Below are 12,077 nucleotides of genomic sequence, written 5' to 3'. Positions count from 1 at the left end.
ACAGGGGCAAAAAAAATTGGAATTGGGTCACTTCAGCCGGCGTTGTGAACCTAGCCTAAGAGCACGAAACACCCTGGATACAAACAAATCAAAGGCCTCATACAGACACATAACCATTCACACATTCATACTTGTGGAATATTTAGGGTGGCCATTAATAAGTTAGGTAGAAAATGAATACAACAATCCACTTTGCCTCGTATGCTTTACACAGAATCAACTCATAATCCATTCCATTATGCCATCCATGCGTACCAGGCCCCTTCCCAGTTATTACATCATTGCTAAGAAAATGCGCCTGCCGAAGGGGCTGTAAGCAGTATTGAAGATGACATCAGAAGAATCAGATAGGGTGCTTAGTAAGTGTTATCTTCTGGTAAAACAATGACATCATTGCAACATTGCCCCTTCTCCAACAATGACCTCATCGTTGAGCTCCATTCAAATTGAATAAAAATATTACAAGGCAAGACCAAGAAAGGTAGAAGTTCAAAATTCTTATTATTTAATGTGTTATTTAACTGTGAAAACATTAATCACTCTGTATTTGTTGCACACTCACCCTAGGCACACTTTATCATGCTTGCAATCATTCTTCCCATCATTTTTTAATAACCGACACTACAATTATACTCATATAATAGATGAAGTAATTACATTGTCGAGGGAATGTTTTTTTTTTTTTTAAGGGGTTTATCATTCACTCCTTTCAGGCTTCCTAAATATATTCTTCCCACCAATAGCAGGAAGAAAGTAGTATCACATGATTTGTTCTGATGCATGTTGGTTCATGTGAATATTTTATCCAGAATAAATACATACAATTAATTGGGAAAAAAAGACCTTCTTAGACCACTGCTAGTTTTTCCATATGAGAAGCCTATGCATACAATTTGAGAGCTTCATTTTAAAATTGGTGGGGGTGGGAAGCTAAAATAAGCAACATGTCATTTTCCCATCGCCAGAGTTGTTGTGACTGTGGAAAGGCTGTGAGATGTGAGACCTGATACCATTGCCAGTTATTCTGAAACAGACAGATGTGTGAACATAGAACAATTGCCAAAAAAACAGAGATCAGCTCGCCCCCTCATCTGTCTACCTAACTATGTGAGGCTCAGAGACCGGAAAACAACATAACCGCACACTGTTGTGCACTACCAGTTTAAACACTGAATAACTAAAGTCATTTGTTGTTGACCGATGATGCCCCAAAAAAAAAAAAAAAAATACACGGCCGGAACACTGACTGAGAAGGGTTCACGGTTGTCGATCCAGTCCACACAGTTCTTCTCATTCAGTGAAATGCTCACTGAAACGCGGGCATCCGTCCACAATGGGCCAATGTGGACGGATGAAAGCTGGTGTATCCTTCTCAATAGTAATACAAAACCATACATCAGAGTGAGGTTTTTAATTACCTAGATAACTATGCATGTATCTGAAAAATTCAAATTTGTCTTCTATGAAAATGTATAATGTGATGCTCTTCTAAGCTGGGATAAAAATTTTGCAATTACAAAAACAATCAGTTCTGAATTGGCTGTGCATGTGTATCTAATGGTGTGGACCTAGAACAAACTACGACACTTGGGCCATTTGTAGCCCCCCTGTTTTTGTTACGGTATTTTTCCTCATAAGTCGGACCAGAAATTAAACAAAAAATATATCGATTTCATGCAATTCTTTGTTTTGTTTTTTTAACAAAAGAAACCAACTTTAAAAAGGGGAACAAAAGAAAAAAAAGTTAAATCTCTACTTTACTGATTTCAATTACAGAGGGTATTTTAAGGAACATAAGACCCGTGATAAATGAGAGAACACTGTATCGACAATCGCTGGCTTGATTTTTACTCATAATTAATAAGTTAAAGTAAAAAAATAACTACATGGCAATACATCTTTCTATGTTTTGTATGTGGCCTTCAGAGCAAAAAAATAAAATAAAATTGGACAACCCTGACCTAGACTATATATTGAATAATACAAGTGTGTTTGTATTGCAGCATGTGCATTCCTCCCTGGATACTCATTAGTTTCTCATTATCTCGCAGTAAAAGGAGCAACCAGCTATTCTCTTGAGCGTTACCAGATGGGTGGGAGTGTCTTTACAGATCCTGAACTCCCTTTAGCATGTACATTCCTTTGGTATGCTGCATGGCATTTGCCAGGTTTAAGTATTTTACCTTAGTGAAAGGAATGATATTTTGCATTTAAGGACTCCAAAAGTAACCGGAGTACAGTCATACACATCTCAAAATTCACGAGGAACATTAAAATATTCATAGAAGTTCACAACTTGGGGTATCATCCATCATAGTTGGTTGGTATTCACATTCATTCATTGCTCAGTGCTTTCAATTCACAAGATGGAAGCATAGTGTTGCAGTCTAATATCCAGCCTGCACCAATACAAATATGTGATGCTTGGTACTGAGCTGAAACCCCTCTGATGATCAATCTGATCAAGTATTGAACCGAGGCTAAAAGAGAATACTGACATCAATGACGAATTAAGGAATTATATTTGCCATCATTGATCATTGCTAAGACTGCAACTATGATTGCGGTTGCTTGAACCTGCAAAAACAAGAGACTGTCAAGGTTGGATTTTTGTTTAATTCAATTAATGCTCTTTTTTAATGTAATCAATGTATTAATACCAAGAGGATTTAAACATTAATTTTAGGGAAACACAATAAAGGAACCTTGGTGGGGAAAAAATGTGTGCAAAATGTCATTACTATAACTATAAGCAACTCTCAAAGCACGTTAATCTTTCTTAACTGTCATACAGTACATTTGTATGATAGCTGCAAGATAACAACTATTGGCTCTAAAAACTAATCAATGGTCTGCTCTTACTTTGATACTGTATATAGTTGATCTGCAAAAGCTGTTTCCTACATGTGTCCATTTCAATATACTGTATGGCCTACTGATGACTATGGTTCAACTTAACCTCTCAAGGGAATGAAAAAAAACAGAAAATGAAACACTTCAACTTGATAAATACATACTGCGGTTCAACTTTCCACAAACGAGGACCATTCGCTAGCACAATTACAGTGAAAGTATTTTTATATCCACAAAAAAAAAAAAAAAAAAACCACAAGATAGTTTGGAGAACAGCTTTTCCTCGCTTTTAAGCTTAATTTCTCTCCGACAAATCAACAGGTGATCTTCTCTGAATCAAACACTTGGTTCTTCTGCTCACAGGAAATGCATGCAAGTAGCGACAGGCCACACTTTAACCCCAAAAGGTCTTATCACAGTCCAGCCTGCCTAACAAAGAAACATGACCATGTGACATTAAATGAACACATTGTGGAGCACGTATATATGTGTGCTTTCTAGCGCTTAAGCAGTGTGGCATGTGACAGTATCTCCAGGCCAGAAAAAAAGGTTATAAAGCCCATTTCCAGAAATGGGCCCCTGTGGAGTAGTTTCACATGTAATGTTACTCTATCATACCGTCACCTTGTCTCTACATGCCCAAGGAGGACTGTCCTCCTTATTGATCTTCTTTCAACTGCTTCCTGAGGCACCATTTCTCTGAAAATAATTTATAGTCACTGAGTGGACCTTAATCGTGTTTTCTGGATCCAAGGGAAAAGAACATAATAAGATCCTTGTACATAACAAATTACAGTGGAACCTCCAAATTTGAATTCCTGAGTGGTACAATTTAAGAGTTAACCAACATTTCCTGTAAAAATAAGCCTCAAAAGTCAAATAAGTTCATGTGACTCTCACGAGATTTGCTGACATCTCACGTCACGTCAGCTCAGTGAGCGAATGTGTTTTCCCTTTTTCTTATGCGTTTTTTTTTGCACTGCAACTACACAAAGGTATCACTTGTGGCAAAAAAGGAACATTTGTTAACTTTAGAACCAGAAACAGACCCTTCAGAAACATGGGAAAACATCTCACAGCTCACTCTGGGCAATACAAACAACGAAATACAAATTACATATACTGAATGTTATATGCATACAGTTAAGAATATTAACATGTTGATTAAAACATTTCTGTATTACAGTACAAAGTATCACAGTGACTCATCGAGCAATCAGAATATTTGATTTTAGCGTTATTAAAAGGATCTACATAATGATTTTTTTAAACTTTTCACAGTTAAATATATGCATATAAATTTCATTTGTCACTGGAGATTTACTTTCTTATTATATACAGTATGAGTTTTATGGTACAAACGATTCATTTCAACAGGGAAGTAAAATGTCTCGTTGGCGGGCCGTGCATCTCACCATGTGCCTGCCACGCCCCCTTTATGATGTTATTCAATGCCGCTGGCCACAAACATCCAGCCATCATCTTGACCATTTATCCTCAAGAGGGTCGCGGAGTGAATGAAGGAGCGTTTTACTGAGATTAAAATGCAAAACAGCATCTATAGATCACACTCATTGACCCACGGTCTGTGTTTGAATGTTTATTTCATTTACTTTGCAAACCAATGTTCAATAAGTCAATTATAGAAGCGCCAGTGGCTTTGTCTCTCCTTAACCACTTGTAACAGTATTATAATACTTTGTTTCAAGGGGTGGTAGGAGGTTATAGTAACTTAGCGAACAATGATATGCTACCCTGTGTTGGTGATCATAGATGCGTCGACGTACACCAACTTCTAAACGAAGTGGTACATTTGTCTCCAATTCCACTTGTCTGTGGGGAAAAGTGATCCTCATCAACCTTCAAGGCAGAGTTGCTTCCACTTGTTTTGGTAATTTAATTATTGGAGTTGCAAAGAGATTTTGGATAGTTGATAAAGATTTTGGATAGAGCAAAAGATAATTACTTGGAAATTAAGTGTCACAGATAGTGTTTAGCTTTATACATCAATAATGACAACACAATTGAAAATTTGCAATCGAAGAGGCTAAATGAAAAAAAATGCACAAATATTTTAAGAGCTGTGAAACGTGAAAATTTGTGTCTAATAAAGGGGCACACATGCACGAGAAATGTAAACTCAAATGAGGTGTGAAAAAATAAATCATCAAATGATGTGTCTGAGCCATGAACCAGATCAAACAACATCAAAAAGTTACATTTCTTCAGTAAAAGCAAGCAAATGGCACTGATATACACTCGCGCATAGTACCCCACATGGAGTCTCCTATGTGAGTCACCCTTTCCCGTACTTAGAGGCTTCCTCCCTCAAAGGCGTCACATTAAACAACATTGCGTTCCGAGCTTGTCAAATGACTCAACGGTGTGTCATTCCACTGCTATCTCAACTTGAGACAACTGCTTGGCATCCGGGTGGCCAACAGGACCCACCACTCTTTAGCTTTGAGAGGCATCCTCTTTTATATACTAAATCCCTGCCTCAGCACTATGTAACTTTTCCCCCCTCTCTGACTGACTGAGGCGTGGCATCCAAGCACTCTAAAGTAGCTGTAATCTTGTTTACTTATTATATCAGATTGAGATATTGTATCAAGATACAGGCTTATTACATTTGTTCCACTGCTAAAATTTGCTGCACATTGAAATCTTTCTTTGGCATTGCGTTTAATTGCAAATCTGTACCTAATTTCAGGTGCCCGTGATACTGTACATGGCTGATGCCTTATCAAACCAACACTGCAAATTACAAACATGACAGTTAGCATATAGCACTAGTTAATACTTCCCTGACAGTGCAGTCAAGACTGACCATTATTTACGTTTGGTCCAACTTGTGAATTGTAGAAAAAAAATACAGTGGAACCCCGGGTTACGGCGTCCCTGGCTTACATTTTTTTCACGTTACGATCTGGAATAGTGAGTTTTTCTGTCCCCCCTTTAAGGCATTTAGCCCGCTTAACGATTAACATCAACAACTGTTATGACCTATGGGCTTGGTTGTGTTTGTTTTGCCACCCTCTTGAGGCGTTTTTAGGTAGTTGCTCTTATTTTCTCTTGGCGTCAAACTGCCTCCACTGCAACGCATCACTACATTGCTGGTCTGCTATTGGTTGGTGTCTTGACTCCCTAAGATACTGGTCTTCTGTCGGTCGGTGTCCCGGAAACACTAAGATGCTGGTCTGCTATTGGTCGGCCTCACTCGCTGCAAAATGGTGGAATGGTAAAACTTTGTTCTATTGTGAGTGGTTACAAAAGTGTATTTATAGTGCATTTTAGTGCTTAATTCAAACTTGAATTGGTTAGCCATGAGTCCCAGATTGCTAGTGATGTTAAAGCGAGAAGTAAGAAGATGATTCATATGGAAACAAAGCTGGAGATAATCATGAAATACGAAGAAAGCTAAGCTAGCCTAGCCGAGGCTACCCTTACTAGGGAATATGGTTATAACAAGCGTCACTCAAAGGTAAATAAATCCTTTATATATTTTTTATTTATTATGTTATTTAATTGTATACATGTATATTATATATACATAGCATTTACTCTACTATTTTGATACCAATTTTTAATATGTATATACAATTTTGATGTTTTTACCTAGGGTTTTACACACATTAGCTAATTAACATAGGTTTGGATTGCCCGCCATACGGCAAATTCAACTTATGAGCCCAACCACGGAACGGATTAATCTTGTAAACCGGGGCCCACTTTACTGTATATAATTCATACTTTTATAACTAAATGTAATAATATATTTTTTTAAAATTTATTATGTTATCTATTATTGTGGCACTTTGCCTTAGAGGAACCAGAACTATTAGTTTTTCAAGAAACAAGCTGCCCCTAGAATTTTTATTTTTGCTTTAACTTGTGAACAAATACAATTTGATAATAGCATTAGATGGTAACAGTAGTTCAACTCAATGCAGAAAGTCAACAAATATTAAATAAAGACTCTGAGCCAGTCAGGCATGAAAGTGTCCCAAGGGTTGAAAAAAGTGAAGACAATATTGAGGGATGGCAATGTCATCATATCCTCCCTCTGTGTACTATTTAGTTTGAAGACAGGGCAAGAAACTTTTCACACGTCATAAAACTGAATCTTGAATGTCGGCTAAGTACTCTATATTTTTGGCAAAACAATAAACACTCTGCCAAGATTCCGACACCCACACCCACGTTACAGTGATTCAGGAAGCAGGTCAAATTTTTCCATCCGAATCTAAGCGGCCCTACATGTACGTGCAGCAACAGTTGAGTGACTTCCTTTGCCAAAGGGCCAAATTCCACATGGTCCATGACCATTAACATCATCCCACCCAGACTGGGCCAGACCCCTCCCACCTCCCACCCAAACTGTATGCGCAGCTCTTGGGGAAAGCCTCGACTTAACAAGCAGCTGTTAGGTCTTCTTCCCTAGCAGGGGCGCTCAGAAGCGGTTGTACACTTCCTCATGCTGTCAACATCTCCTCCCCGCTCACTTTTACAGTGTCATTTAAGCCAGTGGAGCACGAGGGTGAATGAACGGATCATAAACACACGCTAGGATCCAAACCTCATGGCAATCATACTTTGCTCACGTCTCAAATTATATCATGAGAGAAATCTTCTGGGAATTGTATGAGACATTGTTTTTAACGTGCTGACATGATAAGCGATTGAATTTTATTGATTGCATGAGGTATTGAGTGCTATTATTTTTTATGCACTGAAAGAATAGCTCCCCAATCAAATGCCCCAAATAGTTTGTGATGAAACGACTTTTGAAAAGCTTCAAAAGACTTGAGCTGAGGCAAAGTAAATATGGTAAATGCCAAATATTATTGGTACAAACTTCAACACGTAACTTTGCTTAATTGCTGTTAATGATAAGTTTATGAAACACATTTTCAGTTTTGCAATTTGTTATTTATTCTTATCTTTGACAGACATCTTTGTTTTAAAGTTCCATTTAAAGCAATGGCAGGGAGCTCCCAGGCACTTAGAAAATTAAATGTCAACAAATAAATAGCTCACTTAATTTCCCGAGGTTAATGAATTTTTCAAAATTTCTATACGACTGAAATTTTAATCTTTCCATTGCCTTTGTTATCAGTTCAAAAACAGAGTGAAGAATGTTTCGAGCATTTTGACGGATGCATCACCAAAATAACAAATGTTTCTCTTATCAGCTGATGCAGATAGGAAAAGCCAGGTATCGATATACTCCAAAAAGCTTTGCGGCAGAGATCGCTCCAGATATTTTGGAATATTTTTTTCTCAATTAATTGTTTCAGCCCTGTCAAAAAATACTTTTAATTTGATAACCAAATGCAATCTTGACTATTAGATACCTTCAACATGTTCATTGAACTGAATAACAATATAGCGTGGTTACAAATGAGTTTGTGCTAACTTTTACAATGTTCTTTAAACGCTCCTCCTGTGGAGGGCAGCAGGGTCAGTGGGCTACGGCAAGAATCTGGGCCACAGCTATCTGATCCCTTTTTACGTGGTATGCAGTTAATGAGCTTTTTGAACCCTCATTAGACACAACTCCCCCTCACACCAACACACATTCACCAGAAGCTTTTCACCCCCTCTCTGCAACGTGTGCCAGCCCACCATTGTCTGACAGTATGGAGACATGCAGCTGCCTGCAATCTAGTCTCCTGGAAGCAAGAGCCAGGCCTCAATTCTAGCATCCCAAAACAAGGAACCCAGACTGTAATGGGCAAAATTTGCCATATTGAGTGTGCTTTGGTGGGGGTAACAAAATGACCCATGATAAGGGCAGAGAAGGTCAAAGCAAGACCACTTAATGTGCAAAGTGTTGAAATGCAACCAGCAGGGTGCATCTTTAGCACCAATGTGACATTACTAAGGATGCAAAGTTCTGTGTCTATTATCTTTGGAGAGGTGGGCGGTCTAATAGGGGAGCCGATGCCATCTTCTATTGTATATTGTGGAAGTCACCTGAACTCAAAAGTTAATCATCTTTTCTTGGACACTTTGTGCTGCTGCCTTCTTACTTGCAATCAGTCATGCAAGACAAATTTGCCCCTCTGTGTGCTTGAGCATATTTCTCATGTGATTTAGCTGTGGATTTTTTTTCCTTTTCTATGAATGCTACCATGATGTTCTTTTTAGCACATGGTGGTGGGAAAGGGGGGGTGGGTGTCATTAAAGCATTTTTTGGGCGAAATCTGCTCAGCTTTAAAGTGTTGTTGATTCACATATACAGTAGCCTCAAAGCAGTGACATAAATCAAGCTCGACTATAGGCTGAACAACAACAAGGTATGGGCTCTTAAAAAAAAAAATCAGTGGTGGCAAGTTAAAAGTTAATTAACAAAGCACCAATATTTTGTTACTGTAGTGCATTAGTCTAATATCTGAACTTTTAGTATTTATTTTTCTGATCACTTTTACTCCCTAGATTCTTAAAGAGTTTTCTGTACTTTGTCAAAACATGTTTGTTCAACCTCAGGGGATGACGACGCCCACATAACTACATAAAAAGAAAGGTATAGTCGGCATGGAGGAAGGTGAGCCAGGGAGCATTAACAATGACACCAACCGTTATGGAAAAGCAAGATTTTTCCCATCCGTGGCCTTATTTAAGAAGTGTTTTTGGTGTTAGTAAATGTGTTGGAAATGTGTTGTCTGAAAAAAAAGCAAGAGTGTCTGGTGTAAAATAAATAAATAAAAAAAGCAGTCGCATCAGTTGTCATTATGAGCACATTTACCTTGTTTTGTTCGTCAATACACAAAATGATGGAAATAGGTGTGTGGGAAAACTCTATTATAGTGTTTCCAGTATTTTTCCCCTAAGGCAAAAGGTTATAAAGATTGAAAGAAAAGTATGGATTTGTTGAAAGTGCAAGTAAAAGGTATTTGTTTTTGTTTTTTTGCATAGGCTGTAACAGAGTAATGCTGTTTTCTGAATACTCGCTAAATGAATAAAGTCTGTCACAAACTTGTCTGCGGAATGAACTACTGTACAATCTTGAACCAATGTACCACTTTGTTATTTTCCCAGTTTTGCCAAGTGACAAAATTGATTTTTACACATGTATTCGAGTACATTTCAGTGTCAACACGTATACTTACGTAAGTAGATTAGTTCAATCAGTACACACTTCCATTGAAGTACAGCGCGTGAGTACTTTTGCCACAAACCAACTTCCCCTTTTCTCATAACTAGCGAAGTGCAAAGTAGTCGGGGGCGTCTCCGGCGTCGACGCATTGAATCTACAGGCATGCATCTTAAAGATCAAAAGTAAGCTTTCGAATCTCCTCAGTCAAACAAGCAAGCTCTCGCTAAGTCGCTGCAGGCCTCTGCAAAGTAGCGGCGAAGAAAACAACCCCGCCGCCGCCACCCCCGGTGCCCGCTTCGCGGGGCTCCGTCCGGCCTCTCTCCGTGTTTTGGGCACCCAAAGAGAGAGGGAGTGCAGCCTCACTGACCTGAATAAACTGGATCGTCAGGGCCGATTTGCCCACGCCGCCGCCTCCGACCACGACCAACCGGTACTTCTCCTGCACCGAGCCGTCCTTCCAGCCTGCCATCGAGGACACTTTGCCGCCACCGCCTTCGCCACACCAAGCCCCACTTTTCTCCTCTTCCACAAGGGAGGCCTTACGCAGTCTGGAGCGAGAGGAAAAGATGCCGGAAAGATGCCGAAACGGGCTCGTCGGTGGCGAGGAGGAGCACGGAGGAGTCCCGGAGCTAGCTACGGGCGCCGGTCCATACGTGTGATCGTGTTTGAAGCTCGACCACACTCACACACTGCCCGACTGACTGCCTCAGCCTGCGACGCTCAACAAGATGTGGACGCCGGAGAAGTGATCGCCAGCTGGCGCAGTACCCGCGTCTGTCCATAGGGGCTGCGCGCGTCCATATAATCGCACACGCTCACGCGCACATACGTAAGCGCGTGCACTCTGCAGCCTTGTCCTGTCCCAAGACCATTGTCACGCACTTCTGACATTGACGGAGTACTCAACGCTGTTCTTCGGTACACTTGTGTAACACAAACACACGACCGAATAAATAAATGTGGAAGTACTGTAAGTTTTTTTTCTTGAAAACAATTTGAAATGCACTTTAAAAAATAAAATCAAATAAATATGAGTTTTTATTGCGCTGTCAGGGGCGGAGCTACGTGGTGGCCAGGGATGGACAAGCCACCCCTTATCAATCTGTAGACACCATACAGGCCACCACAAAACTGAGGGGAACAGTTTGTGATTTTTCTGTCATTTTTACATTCATACAGTAGTCTTATACACTTTGACAATCGCCAGTAATTTATATCAACTGCATATTTACAAAACAATTTATTTAATAAAATACAATTATTTTATGTCATGAAACCCTGACTGTGTATGCCACCCCTGGCCACACATCTGAAGTGTTTGTGACACCCCAGCTAAAAATAGATTGGGAAAACTATCAAGCTAGCTGGTGAAGATGATATTGCTTACATGACTAAAAAGTTTAATTAGTTATGTGACCATGTTTGTAAAATGCCAATGAAGTTGGAATATTGTGTAGAATAGAAATAAAAAGAGAGTACAACGATTTGCAAATTATCTTCAACCTCTATTGAACTGTATAGACTTATAAGGCAAGTGATATTTAATGTTTATTTATTGTTTTCAGCAAAAAGTTCCAATTTTGAAAATGGACGCCAGCATCATGTTTCAAAAAAGCTAGGGCAGGGGCAACAAAACACAAGGAAAGTTGATGGGTGCTCAAAGAACAGCTCTTTAGAAAATTCCACTGGTGAACATGTTAATGGGAAACCGGTGAATGTCAAGACAGGATATAAAAGGAGCATCCCCATAAGACGCAGTCTTTCACAAGCAAAGATGGGGCAAGGATCACCACTTTTTGGAGGGGTTGTAAATGAATTTACTCCTAAATAACAGTCCTCATGAAAATGAACTGATATGTAAATACTCCACTCTAGCAGTGCAAAAACACCACTTTAAACTTAAAGCTACACTATGTAGAATTAAGAACGACCATTCTCTGGTGTTAAGTGAATGCAGCACACACACTATGGTGTCTCAGAGAGTCCATACTTTGCAAGCATACGCCAAGCAAGCGAGAGAGCAAGCAAATGCAAATACAATTTGCCATTGGTTTCAGTGAGCAATTTCGCAGAATGTACAAAACTTGGGAAAATATTTCAACAACGGTTAGTTAACCTGGGT

The 12,077-nt window shown here is 39.3% G+C and overlaps 1 protein-coding gene across 1 annotated transcript in view; it reads right to left on the bottom strand.

The window, feature by feature from the left end:
- The window catches only part of rras2 (RAS related 2), a 32,904-nt gene extending 22,172 nt beyond the window's left edge, over positions 1-10,732 (bottom strand). Inside the window, exon 1 of the mRNA XM_088413064.1 lies at positions 10,323-10,732. Within this exon, the coding sequence (XP_088269190.1) occupies positions 10,323-10,424 (102 nt within the window). The 5' untranslated portion in view covers positions 10,425-10,732. The remainder of the gene's footprint in view (positions 1-10,322) is intronic.
- Between the last annotated feature and the right edge of the window lie 1,345 nt (positions 10,733-12,077).

The sequence above is a fragment of the Hippichthys cyanospilos genome, chromosome 4 (genome assembly GCF_059441005.1).
Source record: "Hippichthys cyanospilos isolate Australia breed blue-spotted pipefish chromosome 4, RoL_Hcya_1.0, whole genome shotgun sequence".
NCBI lineage: Eukaryota > Metazoa > Chordata > Actinopteri > Syngnathiformes > Syngnathidae > Hippichthys > Hippichthys cyanospilos.
This window is presented reverse-complemented; position numbering and strand designations above follow the sequence as displayed.